The sequence below is a fragment of the Argopecten irradians genome, chromosome 4, assembly GCF_041381155.1.
Source record: "Argopecten irradians isolate NY chromosome 4, Ai_NY, whole genome shotgun sequence".
NCBI classification, from domain to species: domain Eukaryota; kingdom Metazoa; phylum Mollusca; class Bivalvia; order Pectinida; family Pectinidae; genus Argopecten; species Argopecten irradians.
This window is the reverse complement of record NC_091137.1, coordinates 30373423-30397434: the sequence shown is the minus strand read 5'-3', so window position 1 is coordinate 30397434 and position 24012 is coordinate 30373423. Positions and strand designations below refer to the sequence as shown.

At 35.2% G+C, this 24012-nt stretch overlaps 1 protein-coding gene across 4 annotated transcripts in view; it reads right to left on the bottom strand.

Annotated features, from left to right (window-relative positions):
• Nucleotides 1-24012, bottom strand: part of LOC138321252 (discoidin domain-containing receptor 2-like) — a 245975-nt gene that overhangs the window by 52939 nt on the left and 169024 nt on the right. For all 4 annotated transcript variants that reach the window (XM_069264798.1, XM_069264796.1, XM_069264797.1 and 1 more), the window contains one exon: nt 719-824. In XM_069264798.1, the coding sequence (XP_069120899.1) occupies nt 719-824 (106 nt within the window). The remainder of the gene's footprint in view (nt 1-718; nt 825-24012) is intronic.

Here is a 24012-nt window from a genome sequence, read left to right as displayed (position 1 = left end):
CAGTATAATATATTGCATGTAACTGCATTTTGTTCTGCAGCCATTCCTAATTGACTTAACTTCTAAAACGAATGGTGAACATTACATAATTAGACTGGCCCATGGATGCGGCGAAGGGGAAACATTTTACGATAATGAGTTCGCCCATTGTTAAGATAATAAGGCCATGTGCAACTCTAATTAAAATGTGGCGATTTTTCAAGTCGTTCCTTGTAACATACTTTTCTCCCATTCCCTGTAATTCTGGAGACAGGAAGCCATCTTACCAGTTACAAGAGTTGTAACAAGCCGGAATTCTAATAAAAGATTAAGTGAAATTTGCATGATTCGGTATTGTAGGTCTTCCATGCATATGAAGCATGCTACAATATGGCTTCCTTTATTGTGCCTAGCACAAGATGACTCCCTGATGTGATGATCTACATATAAAATTCTTTCTTGTCATGAAACCCTACAAAATTAATTCTCTTTAATTCTCCCTTCCTGAAGTCCTAGGAATTTTTAACACATGATCAGCAACTATTGAAATGTGTCATGAAATGTTTATAACTTCCATCTATGAAAAAGTTCTTTTACTTTGGTGGATAACTTATTAACTGAGATATTGATTTCTTGTTTGTTTGACCAAACAAAATATCAGCAAATGTCACAAGACCAGATGACCAATCATATGAGATACCTAACTGACCAATCAGATTTGAGATGAAAAGGGACTGACCTTGCACTCTTTGGCCCAACAGATTGGTCTTTGTAGGATGAACTGGCCGTAATGGCTGAATCTGGGATTCTCCATGACTCCATCCCGAGGGCGTTGGAACATTTCACTGAAAAACACAGATAACAAACAAAATTAAATACAAAGAATGAAGCAATGCTAATATGAAGGTCAAACATGAAGGCCATATATAGCTAAGTTGTGAAATGCTCATAGACATGATATCAAATCCCTCATTTAATGGTGGGGGCGTGAAAATCAGTATCTTTGACTAATGGCTGGAAATCAGAAAGAAACAGTCATAAAGAACAAACTCAGTTTTTTTACATCACTATTTAGCCAGTTTATATTAAGATTTCTTTTATATTATTCTGACAGTCAACCTTCATATCATCCATTTGTTTATTGCGATTGTTGTCCAGAAAAAAAGGTGTAATATCTTTCAACTTGCAAGTGTTGCAACATTTGCACTAAATTGCTTATCTTAATATCTTTCTATCTGATCTAAGCAATAAATCTATATTTCATATAGAAAATTATTCTACAATAGTATGCATAGAAAAAATGGATGAGAGAAGGAGAGAAAAAATGGAGGCTTTGACAAGAAATTTCATGTTTCTTAATAGACAGATAAATATAGACATTTACATCCTTGACATGCCCATGCTTGCAAAACATCTTCCTGATCAACTTAAGCAGACCAGCTGTCCTGTTTCGCAATACTACGATGACAACCTGTATCTCCCAACAAACCTTGTTACCGATTACAAGACTTGATCGAGATAGTACAGCTTTCTATCTTCTTGAAACTGTAAATTTTAAAATGATACTTCAGAATTCCTTTTGGCTAAATAATCTGTTATCCTGCAGATAAAAAATGTGTAGAAATCTGGTATTATCTTAGTCTGGTAGCTAACAAATCTGTCTGTTTAACATCAGACAACATTAAGTTGGGGTATATTTTATGTCCATGCTTGTGTATTTCCTAATATCATGTACAGTACACTCAGAGGCTTACAAAATCTGTATTATTCTTTCACCAGAGTATTGGAGCAAAAAAGGATATTTCACTTCAAACTTGCTCTAGTTTTTCCTACATATTATTTTTCTTGTGGTACAAATGCTCATACATAGTCAGCTTAATTGAAAATAAGAAATATCATCTTTCTTTTACCAATTTTGAATATACAGAGTCGTTCTTGATGAATTTGAATGGAAAAACTTTAAATTTTCAACAGACTGCTTTTATGCTAACTGTTGTATATGAAATAGTGTCAAACATTGGTTGAAAGAACTGTTTTAAAGTTGACCCGTATTTGAAGTCCATTATAAAGAGATCTACACTGTAAATGGAGCTCTACAGCAGCTGTTGGGTTGTTGTAGAGAATTTTCTCAATATTTCTGAGATAGTACCAATGATGTAAGCTAGTCTGGAGGTATACCAGATAAAATCACAGAACATATTATATGCTGTGTATCTCCAAATTCTTCAGGCATCATCTGCACTTGATGGGATACAATCACGTTCTCAAATACTAAATTCAAGCACCTAAACCCGTTTTTTCTCTCTCTGCATCGCAACAGGAAGTCAATCTTTGAAATTAATTCTCCTGAAGTTCTGTATTTATCATAACCCTATGGTGTAGCCTAGTTTGCAGTGAAGCATGGCTACCTGGGGAAAATCTAACATGTTTGGTGTTTTACTTCAACTTGTGTAATACTTTTAACTATATGGAAACAGCAGCCATCATATAGATTAAAGCATTAATCCCCCCTTTAATCCCCCATGGAGTTTTTTATACCTGGAGTGATGTATCGTTAGCTGGACCAACATCAATACTTCTGTCTCTCAACCCCTACCCCCTCCTTTTTCATGCCCAGTAGATTTCATTACAGATTAATTATATACACAACACTTATCCCACATAGTTGTGACCTAGCTTTAACAGGATCTCTGATAGCACCACATGTGGATCCAGACCAATGTGTGGATACAGGTCCACATGCACCGTCATGTAATACTTCAGAGTCTGTAACTTAAATATTTTTTGTTAGTGATATCATATTTTGATGATTCTGAATCAGAGTTACCTCCCATAAATCACTTTTAAATAGTATTGATAATTCACGAAGGATTCATTTTCTTGAAAGTCCTAGATCTACTTAAATCGTCAATACATCATAAAGCTCAAATCATCTTGAATAAAGATGATACAAATTAGTCAGTAGTATTCATGGTAGTATGCCATTGTAAGTCTGTTTTACAATAAGAATGACCACGAAAATCCTGGTCTGAGAGTTCTGACTGTTGTTTGAGAGGTAGTATTGGCTGCCTATATAACTGGTTCAGTGCCTTAAATTAACAGCGATTAAAAACAGATGGCTGCTGTAGTGTAGGCATTCTTTTTCTCTCTAGAATCATAAAAATAATAATTTCCTCTAGTGTTTCCAATCTCAGCTGTTAAGCTAGAATTAGCAGAAATGGCCAGGCACGTTAAATTTAAACCAAATAGTCATTAAGTTACATTTTTTTAAAAATATTTTTTTCATTTTCAAAATTGTTATTTGCTACTAAAATGGCTGTATCTAAGAAAATTTAGCACACATCAATCATAAGATATCATAGCTTCCTGGCTCAGTTTTATTTCTATAGACAGGACTGCTACATAAATGGACCCTAATTGCCATGAATCACAGCTCTATTGCTGGACAAATATTTCCTGTTGTTGCAACTCCCTGTAATTAAACCTTAGGAACACAATCACCACCTCATCTCAGACAACACAGGGTACTGACACCGATTGTAGATTGAGAGACGTAATTAATGGCCAATGTCACCAACACAGGGTACTGACACCAATCTGTAGACTATTCACTGATCATAGGGTTCTGAAACATTCTTTAAGCTAGCTTAACTGAACAAGAGGGTATATGGACTAAATCATAAGCTATTACTTACATTCATTTTATGGGATTTGAATAGAAATTGGTAAATATGATGATGCATACATATATGGTATCAGGGTCATGTAGTTTTACTACATGTAACATATAACAGCTGGATCCATTACAAACACAGGAATCCATTGTCTACAGTAAAAGGGAGTCTTACTCATTTCAGAATATTGACGCTACAAATCAATAATGTCCAACAGCTCTATCCAGATTATTGAGTAATATTCATTCTCTTTAATACATCTGTTTCCATTTCATGTTTCCATTTTTCTCATTTTCTGTTACAGATTTCACAGATACTGCCGCCATATGATAGAGGACAGTGAAATAGTCTGTATAATAAATCTACTAAATAATACCACACATCACAATCAGACGAAATCTAAAGTACGCTCTGTAGTCATCTTTTATGACTGGAATCTTTCCAGAAAAATTGTCACCAAAATTGTCATCTATTTAAATGTTTGACCACTAATAATACAAATGAGCGCTTATCTTAAAATAGCATCAATGTACAGCAATTTACATTAAGATTTCGTCAATGTTGTCACTTGATTTTTATTGGCCACTTAAAATTTTTGCATTGATGCGAGCCGTAAAGAGTGATTTACAGAGTACTAAGTGGAAGTACATGATGTCAAACTTTCGACAAAAAAAATTAAAAGTTAAGTTAAAGGACACAAAATGAACGGAAACTGTCATAAATTCTAAATTTTTATCGACCATAAAAAAGGACGAGTCTGGTAAAAAAAACACATTTATCATGAGTGGCGTGTGGCAGCCATCTTGGATTTTTGTACATGACTTGGTCCTTTCATAGCGACACATATCACACTATGGATCATTAACTCTATAAGGTAGCACACTGCCACCCCATAATCTCCAGAAAATTGAAATCACTCATTTGATAAAAATCTACATGCAATTTTACGATTTATCACCCTCTTCCCATCATCCATCATCTCCAGGTGTTACTCAACAGGAGCTAGTTCACAAACTTAAAATTCACCTAAAATTGAACTATTTTATGAGCTCCACATGACTTTATTCGAAGATAAGTGTGCTTGCCTGCCTTTTGATGGTTAGACCTACTGAAATAGGATTTCTCTTGTTTTCTCCTTGAGTAAAGCCGTTCCCATATTTAACAGAAATGGTTCTCTGCTGGAACTGTTGACAGCATGGACAGCCTCAACTTCATGCCTGGGCTATGAGGCGTGGAATAAAAACCGCAATGCAAACAACCGCGGCCAATTCACAGGTGATCAGAATTCATTATAGTTTATGCCCATGGTGCCTACTGAACCATTTCAGTTGAGCAGGAGAACCTGCATGAAGCATATGAATTTTTCAGTAGGTTTATTTTGTGCCATACAGTTTTGTGTGCAAAAAATTAGGAATACATTTTTCATGTATTGTTTCCTGATAAAGAATGTAATCAAACAGATGTCCCAGATTACAAAGCTCTAATTATTGTATTGTATAATATCTGTGGGCCTTGTTAAATTTTAAATTCTACATGAAACAGTATTATGATGATTGTTTCAGTTTTGATATTTAATTGCTTTTTTATCTATTTTACTTATGGTAATGTTAAATAATTGAAACATTTATTATTTTTTTTGTGATTGTGTTTTAGGGGTCGAGGAACAGAGAAAGTGCTATCTATATGATCAGTACAGATGCCATTAGGCAATGTAACTGGTATTTAACACAAAATCTAAAACTATCCAAAAAGGAAAAATGAGACTTTAAAACCCATATTGGTTATAACAGAGAATGGGAGTAATTTGGTATTACAAAATTTTAATTTACTTTTTTATTCGTTTGTAAAAGTTTTTTTCAGGCAGTTACACATGCTGATTAAAGAAGGTAAAGCCTGGCCAATGTCTGATTGTAGTTTTATAGTCAGAAGGTGTAAAATTCAACACAGATGATAAATAATTGACCACAATGTGGTCTGAACACCTGGGGGGATATCATCGGCCCTTTTTACTATCATCTGTCGTTTCTAGTAGTGGATGTTTGACCAGTGGTCAAACAGAATCTGATAATAGTACAGCTCACTTCATCCTATTGTCTAACCACACTGACCACTCCCTCAGGTAAGTCCATATTTCCTCTCTGATGTCCATTGTTTGACCACTTGAGATGGAAGGGTATTAGTGATGGTTCATTTGGCTGGAATACACCCCCTGATGTCCAGTCTAAGTCCAGTTGCAGATCTCTAATTCTGGAGATTTATGGGTTTTTGGTCCTGGTCAAGTCTGGCAGCTGATGTCCAGTTCCTCTAGCCACATAACCCTAATTCAGGAGATTTATGGAGTTTAGGTTCTGGTCTAGCTCTGCTGACCAGGTCACTCGAGGTCAAACTTCTGAGGGGTTTATTAGAGTAATGAAGAAATGTTTTAATACCTAGTATGCTATAGATTTCTGATGAATTTAATAAAACATGCTTGACAGAGATCTACTTTCTTGATCCAATTTAATTTTCAAATCATGTACATTAAGCATTTGATACCTAAGAATTGGTATTCTATTGATGATCATCCGGAAGCACGATGGCCGAGGGACATTCCTGATTGTGTGCATCCATTGGTAACTGAGACATGCTCCATCGAGATTAATATGATAATTAGTATTTGTTCATTAAAATATCTTTTTGGCTGACCACATGGTATTAGCATGACCAATCAAGGATTGCTGACCATTTTATCCGATCTATTGTGGGTGGACTGAGATTATTGGGAACCGGAGACAAAGCCGGAGTCTGGTAATAAAGGCTCTCCAAACAATGTAATCCCATTTCCATCAGTCTGTTAAAGTCATACTTCCTGAGAACAAAGGCGGAACAGTAAAGAGACCATAAAATATTCCATGTCAAATTAAACTTAACATCATGATCAGGTCATAACTAAAGACTTAATCATGGAGATTCTAATCTCGACTCATACTTTTAATTTCTACAGGGTTTTAGCTCAGACATCAAGAATTCTCATACTCGGCTAGGACAAGCAGGTCAGAAAATGATGAAATCAAATTAGCTGAAAAAGCCATTAATGTCATTGTAACTTTACTGAAGAAACTGAATAAGTTCTGATATCGAGTCTTGCTGAGCTTTTAAAAATCAAATTATTCAAATCCCCAACTCATTAACTAAGACTGAACATGAAGAACTAAAAACCTACAAAATCAAAACCTGGTCGAATAAAGAGCTCAAAACCTGAATTCAAAGCCAGATTGAACAAAGAGTTTGAAACCTCATCTCATATCCACCCTTATCTCAAATCCAAGATTAAACCAATTCACATACAATATGTATTGAATCCTAATATAACTGAGAACCATCGGCAGCTCAATGGAACAGGTCTGAAACTCCAGTTACGTTGGCTTAAACCCGTTTTTCAAGATCACTATTGTAAAATAAACTCATTTCTATAATGGGTTAGCTATGAATGTCCTTAACCAGTGTATCTGATGAGTAAAATGTGTTATGTGAAACATTCTAATCAAGTAAAGGCCACTTTAATCTATGTAATCATTTCCATTGTTCGTCCATCTTTGTGTTTCTTTTGAAATAGAATAGTGCTCGGAAGCGTCGGTGTAAATCTACATGTCTGTTGTGTGGTTCGGCTGATATTGTGTGGCTCATCGCTGATCAGACTATTGTCCTTGTATCCTCTCCACAAGCTCTCTCTGTATTGATCTAATATAACATTGACAAAAAAAAAGAACAAATTTGTAACAAAACTGCAGTAGTGAAAAATTGACCAACGACCCACAATTCCTTTGTGTGAATTTAAACGCCATTAAACAATGGTCGCTTGTCAGGCAGGGAGCCGACACAATTAACCAAAAGACAACCAATCAGGACAGTATGTGTAGGGGTCGCGACCTTTTCTGTCAGCACGGTCACACTTTTGTCTGAAGATTTTTTTCCTAACTTCAAACGATATTAATTATTCAAAGTTTTTTCTCCTTCTTCTGCGGATATAATTGTATAGAGCTTCAATAAGTGGACAGAATGCGAGCCCTGTTCACACTTAACCAAGTGGTCGGAGGATTTAGAGGTTAAGCCATGATGTTGGAAATTAATGATTATTAAGACTGTTTAATTGTTAATTTTCATTTAGGAAAATTGATATGCTTGTAGTTTTACAATGCAATATCACGCTTATTTACCCGAACAAATAGACCATGGTTTCATAGGCCTTTAAAACTGACAGGATACGATGATCACACATGGACGGTCTGAAGGAACAAAGTTGATGATTCCGCCTAAGGCTATCTTCTCTTCCCTATCCAGTCTGCTCTGTTAACATCAAGTTGATTCATCAAAGTTGAAAAAAGAGTTAAATACCTTTTCTCACTTTCTATTTTTTCCAGATGGCAAAGCTCTTTAAAAATTTAATTAAATTAGAAAAATAATTAGATTTATTATTACAGGGTTAAATGTCCTTGGACTATCATTGCAATAGATTATTCAAAGGAAAATTTTGATAGCATAACTAAACAATGATGATTAAAGTCAAAATTTCAAGGTTTCAGAATTATAATTATTAGTCTCATGAAAACTGGAAATGTTTGTATGAAATAAATGTTCGTGATTCAATCTGAAATGGCGAGGACTTAAAAAATTTGGACAGATAATTTATATCAATTTTGACAATTGTGAAATGATTTTACAATTTAGCCATTGGGTACTATACATCATCTAAATCTGACATCATGTAAGGCCTAACATTTACAATGCTTCTGTAAACCACATTGAATATCACGATAACAAATGCTTGTGTTGCTGTCCTGATTATATCAGCCTCACTCTGGTATCCCAAAATGTAAAATTTTTAGACAGTGGAAACGTGTTTATTCATTTCCTGTAGTTCTATCACTAAATTGTCACTTTTATCCAGACGAAAAATCTGGATTTTATTACAAGTTATGCACAAACCATCTGTACCCATATCAGTGGGGTGAACAGAATCCATATTGGTTCTGATAGTACCAGGATGTTGTCTGATACCCCGTTACTGAAAACCAGCACAAAATTATTTAATAAGTGACTCGTTTGCATTTTAACTTATTGGCAGTAAAATTGATTCAATTTAACATTTAACTTGAAATGAAATGTTTTTGAAATGAAGTTGAAGTGTCAATCTTTATTTCAAATCATTAAATTGTATCATTTTCTATATTTCTGGTTAAAAAAGCAATAAAACTCACAACTATTTGGTACAAAAAGACAGTATATGCTATCATTTATTTTATTATTGTGAGATGCCATCGCCAAATTCACTGGAACAGCCAGTAAACTTCCCTCTTCGATGTGGAATGGAGACGGAAAATTCTGATCGCAAAACACTTTGCCAAATCATCAAAATCCACTTGATGGCCAAAGCTTTCTGGCGATAACGCTATAATTGCCGAAACGGTGAGGAGCAGATAACAATGGCCAATGTCGAGTAACCGTGGAGCCATCGCCACAAAAAGTATCACCACCATCTTGGAAATTAATCACAAACTTGAGCGAGAGAATTGTACGGCTCATTTAGAAGAGTGAGATTCCTCATCATACAACACTCTTCCTAGCAGAGTGGAGATTCCTTAGATAGTCCAGACCAGATTTATTTCTTGTGACTCCGAGGATAAAAAAAATATTTTTACAATTTAGATGTCCATCAAGCCACTTTTATCGCATACTGCTAGATATTGTCGGGCTTCGCAGATAAATTCATTATCTAAATCGTACAGTGGGCAGTTTTTCTCCCATTCCAGCATCTTTTCCTTATCAAATGCGATCTTTTAAATGTTTTTTCTTCATTTACAAGCTGCGGAAGGCATAATGAAAAGATGTTCTATTGAGAATAAACTCAAATTTTTACAAGTTTAATGAAATAGGATTCCTTGCTACTAACACTCCCTAAATAAATCAAATGTCACTTTCTGATTTTCCATTCTAAAATTTTCCACTTTTTATGTTTTTAAACAGTTTGGGAGAGTATGGATGTCAGAAATAAGTTTAGTCACAACACATACACATTATCAGTTAGTATTTATACCATAATTCCTACCATTTAAAGCTAATATATGAAGTAATGCATTTCACAGGTATAGACTTTAACAGTAATCAAATTTATCATATTTTAAACGGCAAAATGATAAAAATATGTGAAGAGTCGAGATAACTGATAGCCATGGTCATTAGTGTTGATAGAGCTATAAAACCGTTTATTATATCATGAAGGCTTTTCTCGGCTGAAATCGCATTAAATTTACACCGGATATGTTTAGAAATTGTGGAATAGAGCAGCGATTATTCAAAAATAAGAAGGAGGAATTGAATTCTAAAGATAATATGTAGCTTTAATAGCATTCCTCGGTGAAATTGTGGTAAGATAATTTTGGCGACAAGCATGAAGGCAGGGTATCCATCATACATCTACCAAAGAGATGGAGAGGTAGCTATCATTTAAAGGAAGGGAAAAAACACCAATAATAATGGACGGAGATGGGAACCAGAACCATCCCTAATTATGTCTGAATGTGTCAAGTGGTTAGTACTACATAAAATGAGCATACAGGAGCGAACACTTTAACAACAAACCCACGGAAAATACACCAGCCCTACAATAAAACATTCTCATTACCCAGAATCAGTGGAAAAAAAAGACCTCCCGTCAATTCCTCTGGAGAAATCCGCAGAATCTTCGCCATCCCAGATAATCAAATTCAAATTCAAGAACGTCTATATTAACACATTCGTGTGGCTTTTGACAGAAACAGAATGCTCGCCTGACAAACAAAACTCAACCCTCAGTAGATACAACAAAATTGATACTGAAAATCAATGTTAAATCAATAAATATAATCTATTTTTTTTGCGAATTCCATCGACGATTTTTCGCAAGATTAGTTTCTTTTTGAGCGCTTCTTTGCTAGACGGTCCCACCCTGTAGATTTCAATGAGTGTTTTAATGACTTTTCATGTGTTTTTTCTAGCTCTATGAACAAGTGCTATGGCTCACACGGCAGCCAGAATTTCAATGTGCTTTCCCACATAAAAGAATGGTTTTCAAATCAGATACATGTAAAATATATAACTGAAACATACATGTTTATTTGTAATCTAAGCCTTCAACATAAAGAATTGAATTTCAATGCACTGTTTTGAACCGTTTATTTTTTTTCAAGGATACTTCCTTTCTGATTCCTGTAGCAATCACAATGATTTATGGCTTCTATCAAACATGTGATAATTTGTCAGCCAATCAGAAACCAGAGATGTGATCACACATGAGGGCCAAGCCTTTTTCAAACAAACATTTTTTGCTGATGGACAGCACTGCTTGATACCGTCCTGTTGCAAGCGTTCTACAGACGTCCCACTGTGAAACGAACTGTTGGTGTAGAGGAAAGTTCCCAATTTAAACTGATACCATACTAAACTTTACGCCTAGTCAGTTTCAAATTCATCACCTATAATCTTAATTTTGTCGTCTTTCCTTAATTTCTTTGAATTTCTAAAGCTTTCAAAGCACAAACTGATTGATCCAAACAACATATATTCTTTCATTCAATATTGAATGAAAAGCTATACATTTATTTCAATACATAATTTGAATTTATTTTCAATGATTTTCATGAAGTATTCAATTTGTATGTGTGCTTAAGAATCCCCACCCGTGCCTTCAGAGAAAAAATATTTTGGAAATAATCTTTTGATACTGTGTGAGTATAGGATATCAGACATACATGGAGCCGAACCAATTCCCCTGTTGTACTGTGTGGATCACTGACAACAGTCGTACCATGGGTATCCAAGAACTCATCATTACTAAAACAGAACCCTCTAATGAGCCCGAGGTGTATGATCCCTCAACCAGTGAAAGTCAAAACCTTACAATGTTCTCAACTAATCAATGATCACCAATGCAATAAATTACTTTTCCAATTTCCAACACACAAAAAATAATCCTCCAGAGTAAATGGAAAATGAGTAAATAACTAAGTTTTTCATTTCATTATTTTTCGGATACAAATCTGGTAGAAAACTGTCTTATCTAAGGGAATAGATATTGGATGATGCTGCACTCACTGGAGCTTGGAGAAGATAAGGAAGGATGTATATTAATGTTAGAGCCCTCACCCTGAGGATTTTGTATCTTCTCACAGGTCCCAAGGGGTCTAACAGACCATATCTATATCTGAATAGGGAGTTCTCAATCCCGATGTTGTTATTTGGTAAAGTCCCAGAGTATCTGGTGTGAATTCCTGTCCAAATTTTATGAGAGTCACAAAGGAATGGAACACATCCAATTTATTACATGTAAAGTGTACCCATCTCTATTATATAACTTTATCTTCTTTATCTTGCAGTTTATAATCAGACAACATTTATCAGTCCCCATGGGACTCCTTAGGTGCACTGTCTTTACTCTTCGGTGTGAAGTGTAATAGTAGAAGTCTGGTGCAGCACCTCCTCAGCCTACCCCACTCACCCCACGAAAGACCCTCACGCCATCCCCAAATACCCTTTTCAAGGTTATACAGTACTTAACTTCAGTTCTACACCACCAACTCCACCCCTGAATGTTTTCCTCTCTTTCCTCTAGAATGTCTTACAGCACAAACCTCCCTTGAAGTCCCCCACCCCCAATGCCCATCCCATCATGATTCCTCCATCTTGAGCCTGACTACTCAAACTCCACCATTACCTAATCCTGCACTCCCTCCCTCTACATTTTATGGCCTTTTTGGTACTTAGGTTGAGAGATCAGGGCACACATGTACTGCACCAACTGTACAATGACACTTGATTGTAAGGTTAATCTTCATATGTAATGAGAAAATCACACCTATACTTCCAACCCCCTTCCCCCCCAAAACACACCGATAACACCCCCCCCAAAAAAAAAAAATATATTGTCCCATCCCCACTCTCCACCTATAGTATAACTCCAAACACCCCCTCCTCTGTATTCACACTATTTACCTTCAGCATATGTGTCAAAAACTAACATAATTCTGAGCTATGTTGGCCATTTTTTGTTGGTCCCTTGTCATCTGTTTTAGATATTTCAATGGGCGGGATTTCACACTAAAGCAGAGAGACAGAATTCATTACTACTTGAATGTGACACGAGGGAGGTTTCATCTCACATTTAAATTGTTATCCCTGCTGAAAACCCACATCTCCCCCACCTTGTACACCAACAAAGATTTTTTATGTCACATTTTCCCCACCCCCAGGGTGTACTCACTCAATGGGAGGCTGTCAATTAAAGCTACCAATCAATGCTCTCCTACTCACAAGTTTGTTACATTTGTACTACATTTCAGTTGCTTTTTTCACCACTCCTAATCTTCCTCTGCCTCTCATAGTATAAGTACCATTGAACATCTCTCCCTTACAGACCCCCTCTTAGATGAGGGTGAGTAATACCATCCCCATATACACCCCCCCCTTTTTCTTAGTGTCATGTCTTTTCATTCAAGCATCCTACATGTCATTTGCAATAAAGTAATGATATCTTCAAATAGCTTTTTTGTCAAATTAGTTTTAAAAGAAACATGTCTTTTCCCCCTGCAAGAGCCTTTAATTCTATTCACAAAAAATATTATTTTGCTGAATACTCTTGTAGGTCAACTCAGAAACAGCTCTGGGCTAAAGAACATATGAGGGAGGGTGTCATATGACAAATTCAGAATAGGAGGAGGAGAATAGGGGAGGGAGAGGGAGGAAGAAAGATGACAAAGTGCCTTGGGGTACCAGTGACCTCATTATGACTACAAAGGTGCACTCTCTGTTTAGCAGATCATCAGGATAGGACACTTTCTACTACAACATCACCTAAGGCACCAACCATGAGGTGTGGTACAGCCTGGCCCTCTTGTTCTCAAAAGAGAAAATTAGAACAGAAAAACATGCTGCCATCTCCCTCATGGGCACATGTGTGGACTGATTGTAAGAAAGATGGGTGTCATATCTCTCACTCCATTCAAAATGAGTGTTGTTCTTCAGAAAGTGCAACAAGATTACGATCATAGTTGTCTCCCTTGAGCTCTGGCCTAGGTCATTGCAGCACTGATGAGTCGCGATACAGGCAATGATAGTCGACAAATGACAAGAATGGCTAAATGGTAAGCTGTGGATTTCGGGGTTGTCATATCTGAGTGTCACGGAGCCTCACTCTGGTCATGTCCAATCGTGATCGAGAATGTAAGTGACATTTTTTGTGCATGTGCAGCCATGTCAGATGGGCGCGTGCACGCCAGATGTGGTATTGGGTCTGTAACATTACATATGTAAACATGATGTACATCTGTTACCGAGTACGCGGCCGACAATCTAACACAAGTCCTCAAGTACAAAAGGATTACAAACCCCACATCCTACAGATATCATGAATGACAAAACACAAAGCTCGAGCATTCATACCCGTCTATTGTGTAAGAATAATGACCAGATAATCAATTCATTCTGATGAGGTATTCAGGAGAACAAATTCACTCTTTTACAAACGGTAAACGTAATGAGCAGACACGTAGAGCAGTTCCTCCCAAAATGTAATCTTGCAGAAATTCAATTACCAGTTATCCATTTTAAAATCTTGTTCGGTAATCAATTTTAAACAGCAGTTTTACTATAAACTGTTCTGAAAGTGTCTAATAGACCACAAGACTGCATTGCTGGATTTACATAGAATTATGATACTGTGATTAGTTTTAACAGTTTACTGAGTATCTTCTAATTAATTTCAAAATCATTTTCTGAACACGATATGTCCTTATATTATACAGTAACTACAGCAGACATTCTTGGTGAGATCTGGTAAAGACGAGACATCTACAAATACTTGACCAAGACTCTTTTAATATTTCTACGGTTGAATGAATCATAAATGTATTCCACAATCAAAAGATTCACTCCTTAGATTTAACCTCAGTAACCTCTCTCATTTGAATTCAGCTTTATTGAAACTGCAATAAAATAAGTTATGTTAATTTGTTCTGTATCAGCTGGAGGTTGGGTTAATCTTCAGGCGAGTAGTCACAGATTGACGGAAGAATGAAAAAAAAGCTTTTAGCCGACCTCGCCACCTAAATCATTGCGGGACTTCTCTCGTAAAAAGGCGACCTGATACGTTTTGCCTCAGGAAATTAGTACACTAACTTAATCTCTACAACTCTTTCAACCACAATCATCTTTTTGAACATTTAAATCACATAAAAACTAATGCTGTGCCCCTGGTGTTAATCTGTCGTAGCCAGAATTCTTCTTGTAAAACCTTAGAATATTTTGAATGAGGTTGAAGATTTTAATTTTTTCCAGGTAATTTTTGCACCTTCATGACTAGCTCGTAAATCACCGCTGTCAGAGTGAGGCTTCAGAATGCTCCATAAGATAGCTAGAGTAACGGTAATCCTACACCATATACAACACACGGATTACATTCTATTCAATGTCAGAATCAACATTGTCAATAAAGGCTTTGCAGAACAATTCACAAACGCACCTTATTTCAGAGTTTGAATGAAAGGTTGAAAATATTCAAGTTGTAAGCTATCCATCAAAACAGTTCATACATGTCCATCATAATCAGTTACTGTATTGAACATATTTCAAAGCCATGCGGAACATAATCAATATATTCTTATAATATTTCTAACAATTGTTTTTTGTTTTATCCAATTAAATGGTTTTATTCTAGGAGTGTAAATTAAATATAATTTTTTCGTAGATAAAATATTTGTAATGACTTTTTGACAGTTATTATTTCAGTAATAGATGTTACCATAATTATATATATTTATAACTTTAGTATGCAAATGCTCTACGTATGCCTACACCCATGTAGTGTAGTATTTACGGCAGATGAAGAAAAGTTAGTCGTGTACAGCATATTAATTTAAAACTGCCAGTAATTAAATTTAAACTATGATTTCAATTAGCATTTTACAGCCCTTTAAAGGTGTACAGAGAGAGAGAAATGACAGGTTCATAGTGGAGTCTAAATTAATTCTGACGCTTTGTTTATAGGCTCTCGTCCATATAACCCATAAAACAAACGTGATGAAACGACCAAAATTTCCTCTCCAAAACACGATCCTAAAACATATAGGAGATATTTCCTACTCAAGGGTTATTTAGGACAGTTAGATCTGGTCACATTTATAAAACTGGGGATGATTAAGCAGGAAAATGACTTTAACTTTTCCAAACTGTTTATGAATCATAAGAACAGTCAGATTAGTAGCCTTTCCATTTTTTTTAATTCAAGAATTTTCTTTTAATCTTTTAAGCATTCTAAATATGTCAGTTATTCTTAAAACATTTTTAAATTGGTTTATGCTTTCTAATTGGTCCACACAAGTAAGTCCCAGCTATTGTTTTACAAGTAGTATTACATGTATATCAAAGGTTTATTGTCCCTGTACCAATATCCTGACCCAGCCTGATTGTTGCTATCAGTAGGGGTCATAATAATCTATAGGCAGACAAAGATAGAAATATAGACTGATCCCTATCCCAGGGGATACATATAAAACACTTTGTTGTGTTATTAAATCACTATTCTGATCACAAGACAGAGAGGGGAGGGGAGGGAGGGGGATACAATAAAGCCCATGCAACAGAAGACCCTTAATGGAAACAATGAATTCCAAAGACATTCATTCTTTCGTTCCAGAAATTAAATTTATTGTATCTGTATAATGTCCATGTGCCATCAAGCTTTATCATGATAGCCAGATGGTTGGACGATTTTTATCGCCTCCAAAAAATTCCTGACGCTATAAAATGCCAGCAACAATCATTTGGACCAATAGCAAAAACGTTTACTACTGGAGGAACAGAAGATGCAAAGAATTCTTGGACATAAAAAAGCATGGGCCTAATTTGACCAATAAATGCTACAAAGGCATTGAGAGGCTGTCATAATATGATCGCTAGTAATGGGTCATTACTAACTTGGAAGAAATTGACGCCAAACTTGTCTCCGAATTTGTCCCCTAGATGTGCTTTATATTTCAAATATAATTTGCTGGCTATTGATTCATTAAAACCTGCTAACCCTAATTTAGGAAGTTTGACACCTCCACTCTATTGATTTTGGTGGATCCATTTCAGTTTTTAGGGGTGAAACAATGATGATTCATAGACCATAAAATTAGGTCGCCCCTATCAACCAGTTCGCATTCGTAATTTGAGAAAGGAAGCAAGTTCTAAGAAAGGACATGATTTGATTTCTTTTAAGTTATTCTTTCATAAATCAATTTCTGTTTAGAGTGTTAAGTTGAAGGAAATCATTTTTGTGAAAACTATTTTTTAATGCGGTAGCTAGATAATAAAAAAAAATCCTTTCTTAAACTACATTCTATCATTGTGTACAATATGAAGAGTACAACTGATGATATTATATACCAAGTAGATTTTAAAGGCTTTTTAAGCAGGGACAAGTCCGCTAACTGGAAAACCCTGTACAAAATATACATTACTATTATCTGTAATTTGACGGAAATAAATAATGATTCTGCAAATTTGACAGGAATAATCTACACATTTTATGAAAGCATTTCTGATGAAAATTGTGGCACTAATATGTTTTTTTCTTAATTCCTTTTTCAATTTCCCATGTGAAATGTGACTGATAACAGTATTTCAAGGTTATAAAATATACAGGAATATTTCCATACATGTGGATAAAAAAAATCTGAACTACAAGTATAGTCTGATTATAACTCTACGAAGTAGTCTTTTTATACTCCCAATCTAAAAATGAGTTTTTAAATGCTAAATTTAAATTTTTCTTTATTTAATTCAAAATCTGCATGTAACTTGATGTACATGTCATCGGCCCCCAAATGGTTAAATTCTTGATCTTAGATCTTCCTGTGATAACAGTATGAAAAGCACTGGTTTTCTACCCTTTACCATCTTATTTTAATTCTTAATTAATGAATATTAAAGTCTCCATGGAAACAGTTTTCCTCCATCCCAGCCCGATGTGACCCCGATACAGGCGGCCATGTTGGATATATATCTACCTGGAAATTTCTGAGTCATGTTCCCTCATCTAATGGTAGCTATTTCAGGACTGACCCACTCTTGGATTTGTGAAAAAATAATGACCAAGGAAGATCATGATGTTGAGCCAGATCAACACCCTTCAAACAACATGGACACTGACAGGGGTGTCAAGAGTTCTTATTACCCTAGCTAATTAACTTTATCAGTTTCAACCAAGAGCTTGACCATGATCACCAATACATAAAATTAATTAAGGGTTATCAGTGAGGAATTTGAACCACTTTACAGCAAGAGTACATCTGATTGTTTATGTTACATGACACTTTCATATCATACCCTTGAAACACCCCCCCCTCCCTGATGTATTGCCCCTCCCCCCTCCTTATCCCCCACCCCTCCTTATTCCAATCATATGTAAATATTGTACAAAGTTGTGGTTTAATAAAAATAATTTTTGGCTTATTTCAAAAAATCTTAATCCCTCAATAATGAATACTATAATTCAGGACAAAAACATTGTTGACCAGTCAGTTAAATCCCCACTTCCTATGTATTCCTCCCTCTGTCATTCATCCCCACTTCCTATACATCTATCAAATCACCTCCTACAGCCACCCTCTTGACCACAACCAATCCCTATATAATCAATTTTCACTTATCAGAATGGAATTTCTCTTCACATTTCAGACTGAGTGGGCCTCTATAATATAAACAGATAACTGATCACTGGCTGGTTTTATCATAGACTGACAGATGATTAGGAGGAGGGGGGGAGGGGGAGATGAGGGTGGGGGGGGGGTGGAGGGGGGGATGGAGGGGGAGGGAGAGGGGAGGGGTCAAGGACATAGAGGGGTGTCAGGAGATGAAGAAGAGAAATAATGACCATGAAGACATATTTGTGGGGACAGAGGTATGCTTAGAATAACTTAAATCCATCACAAATTTATGCATGGTCATTTCTCTTGACCACTTGACAGGAAATCTCACCAGCAGACAGCACTTGTGAGAATAAATCTATGATATTTAGTTTGTTTATAAGATAGATATACCCTTGTATACTGTAGACCTTTTTTTCCACTTTGATGGCATTAATCTGGCACATGTCTTACAGTACATGATCTTATTGGTTTACTTTAATACAGTCTTTGGAATATATATTGAGAAAATCCTTGTCATCCAAAAGTTTAAAACAACCCCAGGAATGCTAGTCTATCTTTAAGTCTGGAGATGAAAGTGAAACCTGAGTTATCATTAATTAAACCTAAAATATCTGTAGCTATCAATATGAGGATTTATCATTGCAATGATTGGACAACTCTAATCTGTACTTTTGTAGATTCTGAGGCATAGAAAAAGTACATGTTACTATAAATAGTAGGAAGGTGTATCCTGATAGGGGTGAAAGTAATGACACAGTTCGGAGGTGTAAAAAGTGCACTTGAACTCTGTAATGAAAATATATTAGTTTTATCAACATTATAGCTGTTCAATGGCAAAAAAAAATCTAGAAAAAAAACAACAATTACTTCATTCCAAGGATCAAATCAGTGCTTGCGAACTCATTATAATTTTGTCCCTATCAACTCTCTACACTCTCCACTTGACTTTTTTAGCATTTCTCAGTATCCTAATGACCAAATCTCCCACATGTAATGGGTGCCTAAATAAATACATTTTTTCTTAAATCAGTTTAAAATTAATTACATTGGCATAAAAGTTTTTTTAATCAGGCTGAATGTAATTGCAAACAGGAAACAGTTTGGCATGACAGTTAAAAGATATAATGATTATTTGAATGAGATTTTTCCCATGAAGAGATGACTTTGTTAGCGTGAACCTATATATACAGGATGTTTGCCAAAGATACCACACATACTTATCTAGCAAGATTGGACTCATTTTTCCATTAACAAATAACTACATTTCCACTAAAGTGAAGAAAATTGGTAGGTACAGAAGTGGGACTCTAATGTACATCATCCCATGAAATTGTTCATTTATTTCTACGCCTGACATTTGACATTCATAGTTTACTGTACAAGAGGTTGGGCACTACATTTCCAGGTCAGAATCCTCCTTCCTTGGAAACTAGGCATATAGGCCAACCATGATAACATTGTATGGATAGATTTTCATAAGATACCTGATTTGAACATATTTTTCATCTTTTGGAACCATAATAGGATTATCAAATCTTGATATCAACATCTATAAAGAAAATCACATGGTAGAATTATTTTTCAGTAAAATTTTGTGGTAGAAAAATAATACAGCAGTACAAATATATCAGATTTACATGAAGATATTAGAAAAGAACAAATACATTCACCAGGTTTTTGTGACCTTGGCCTTTTGAGACTATATGACCTACTACTGGCAGCTTTTCTCAAGAACCAATCAGATGCATGTGACTTGACCCCATGACTGGAACCAATCAAATGCCTTCACATTTGACCCTTTGATTGACCTCTGGATCATATATGCTCATTAAGCTCACTTACCTGCAAAGAGAAAACAGAAAGCATGGTATAAGTTCACTAATCATATTACCTTGTATATATCATCAATATTTGTATAGCCAAAAACACATACAGAATATAGTTCACACAATATAATTGTCATTAATCAAAACTGCACAAAAACAATACGTTTTTATACCAAGATAGTGATAAGGATGACATTGATGGAAGTGGAAAGTCTGAAGTGATGTTTTTTTTAATAAGATCGTAATAAAAGAATGCAAACTTCATTTACATCAGGATAAGTTCTAGTTATCTATTGACATTTATCGCTGAACAGTAAATGAAACTAGAAGTAACACTAGACGAATTGTCAGTAAGAAACTACTGAACATCAAACTTGCTTCAGTGCAATATTTAGCCTTTATATATAAAAACAGAGCAAGTTACATTTCAAAGTTTCTGGAAAATGTTTATTTCCAAATTTTCTGTGAAGAATTTCTTACTGCACAACATGTTTTGGAAGGAGAAACTCGGTGCCGATGCTTAAAGTTTATGACAGATTCTCAACTTAAATTTCTTGCACACTGAATTTAAGAAAGAATTCCAAAATAATTGGAGGTTTGGTGCTTTCCTCAGAGTTTTTTGTAGAAAATAGACTTAACTAGCTGTCATGATTTTATGTTTTTCTCCATTTAACTTCAATTTCAGGTACAATCAGTTAGCACTTCCTTTATGCAGAATGAAGTCACTATGACAGTTATACAAACATGACGCCAATATTTAAATTTCTGTAATTTTTTATAAAGGATTTTTTTCCCTAAAGAGGAAGAGATTTCAGCTAAGTAAACCTAGCCTTTTACATTGGTATTGATAAGATCGGCATCATCCTGAAAAACTTTGATGTAAAGAAAAAATATACTGGTCTTTTCTTCGGAATTCTCTTTGATATTACTTTTTTATCAAGACACTACAAAATGAGCTAAGATCTATCAATCAATATTAAACAAGAAACCATAGCATAGGAACTAAATCAACATAAATGATTTAATTTGATACATGTGTAGAAATTAAATAACTTTTATCGCCTGCTCCGGAATTTGTACAAATAAGTCAGTGGAAATCTAACGCCCCACTGACATTTTACCCATCTAAGCAAATGAGTTCTTATCACCTTCCAAATGTTAAAACAAACTTTTCTGTATTATTTGTTAGCTTGCACTGAGAAAATTGGCCAGAACAATGGCTCAACAACGCAATTAGTATAGTTATCAGTTCAAATTGCTCTTGATGGTTGGTAAGGTATCTGTAATCTTGCCAATTTTCAAAAATATGCAATAAAATTTTAGTTGTATTTTCCCGATAAATGATATTTTTTTTCCTGATATCAAGCTGACTAACCATGAAATGATCACTCACCAATTCTAAAATTTGCCAATCTCAAGTTCTCTAAGTTTCCAGTGAAGGTGGTGATAAAGAGAGAATGGGTATGATGTATAGAGGTAATATACCCCGTTATAACCCCAGGGGGTCGGGGAGGGAGGAGAGGGGGGATCTAATCCGCCTTTGTCAGGAAAGGTAACAAAATCCCACCAACATCACTTAAATTACAGTAACTTTCGAGTTAGATAAGATCTGAAAAGGCCTACAATGATGATTCAATTATATTATTTATTTTTTTAAGGCAACCATTTTTCAGTTCATTTGTATTAAATTGCTGTGGCAAATGTTTTGGTATTAATTGCTATTGCTGGCAAATAGATCATGTTATATGTAAACAATTTGTTTTTTTAACATTTTAAAGTTAGGAAGAAGATGAATCATCAATTCAGTTTTATCCTTAAATCAACAGAATAACCTCTGACCTTTAGCCTTTCTAACCTTTATACGGAGGTGACCCCTTAAACGGGTTTGCATAAGTGCACATACCAGGGTACATGTACCCTGCCCAACATCCCGACATTTACGTAATAATTTCCCCAAATAATCAATCTATTTAAACAATCTAAAACACGCTATCTAAAGTGGTAAACAACACACCAAATACAGAATTGTTAACACATAAGTAATTGGAAAAAAATGTGTAAATTTAACTTGTGTAAAAAAAGACTTTCTTTTCAGAAATATCATAAAGCAGATGCTGATACCTAGTAGCAGCCATATGCAGTGGCATGTTTATATAAAAGGTCAAGGATGGCGCTTGGCCTGTTCCACTACAGACATGGAGACTCCTGGAGGATCCCGGACACACCAATCCATCAGCGGATTACCCAGCCTTAAATCCGGACTAATCCCTGTATCTATTACACATAGCATTGCTGTGCTGGCATGGACCCTTATCAAAATTTAATAATGTTACATGACCGGAGAAAAAGGCCAAGTACCCCTTTAAGTAACACCATATCAAGTAGGTCTCACTCTTATCTGCACTGTTAACATTCAAAATACAAAATAGCGAAAATTAATCAAATTCAAATGACAGGCAGCTGCATTTTATCTGAAATTTCAAACTAGCCATAACATAATAACATGATAAAGGATCTGAATGTACAGCTACTACACATTGTAGATATTTTGATTGATTACTTAAGGGACCCTGATAATCTTTTTTAACTACCTAATGGACATAGCTCATCCTTCCTGATCATAGATTGATCTGGTTCATGTGAAAGTTTGTCTTTTACCAAGATATATCATTGTGACCATTAGTACTACATATCATTAGTTAAAGTAGAGCTTGATTAAAGTAATGTTTCTACCAAAAACTCAATATTTTTAAGAAGGATCATGTCCATTAAATTCAAAATATTTAATTGTACAAATGAAAATCCTACGCAATGACTATGTATCATGCATGTGTCGCATTAAAGCTGCTGTTGTCTACAATCCAATTTCAAGTTTCATCTGATGAAAATGGGTCTAGCCATACCAGCTAATAGCTATCAATGGTTACTAATGAAGTAATTAAATCATGAAATTTTGATACAGGAATTCTCATAAATGGCTCTCCATCCGACTCCAGGAATCAATATTCCATTGAAACAAAAACAGATAAAATTCAATATTATGTTTTCAAAAAGCCTCTTGCATCTTCTTTTGCATCATTTTTACAGAGTTTCTGTGAGTTAAAAGGGAAATGAAAGGAAATTATTAAACAAAGAATTATCTTTAGACAATGAAAACTTTATAGGTGACATCTGTTTTTATTCACAGGGGAGAAAGGGTGAAATCTTTACATCATCAGCTCAGCTTTAATTTACATTATTGGGACTGTTACCGGAGTGTTCAGACAGGACAATGTTGACTTGTCACAGGGGAATCAACAACAGAATGTTACTTTTACCATCTGTAGAATTTTCTAACTGATTTTTTTAATGAGTCTGGTGTTTGTCTGCGACAAGACCTCAGATCCACTTTATAGCTAGTCTGGCATTAATTCATTCTCTGTCCTAAGATAATAAGTCTGAGATATCTCGTGTGTTTTAGTAATTAGTGGAAAAAAAATAATGCAAAAAATTATGGATAATCAATAAATCAGTAGATCATATCATTAGACATAAAACAGGGCCCGATATTCTGCAGCCATATTGGAAATGGATTTCCTGTTCACTGGCATGATTCAAATTATTGTACCCAGTATCTTTGAGCCATCAACATAGAAGGTTGTTTTTTTTCTCTGCTAATTTCCGCATTCATCAGTGTAGAAGTTCAGTGAAAGTAAAGTACTGTCAGGAAATGCCCACTTTTTCCTAATTCAAGACAATGTATCCCATTACAAAACTATGAACCATCCGAGTAATTTACGATTAAAGCGAATCTGTTTTTCTTCATCATCAGCATCATAAAACTGTGATCAT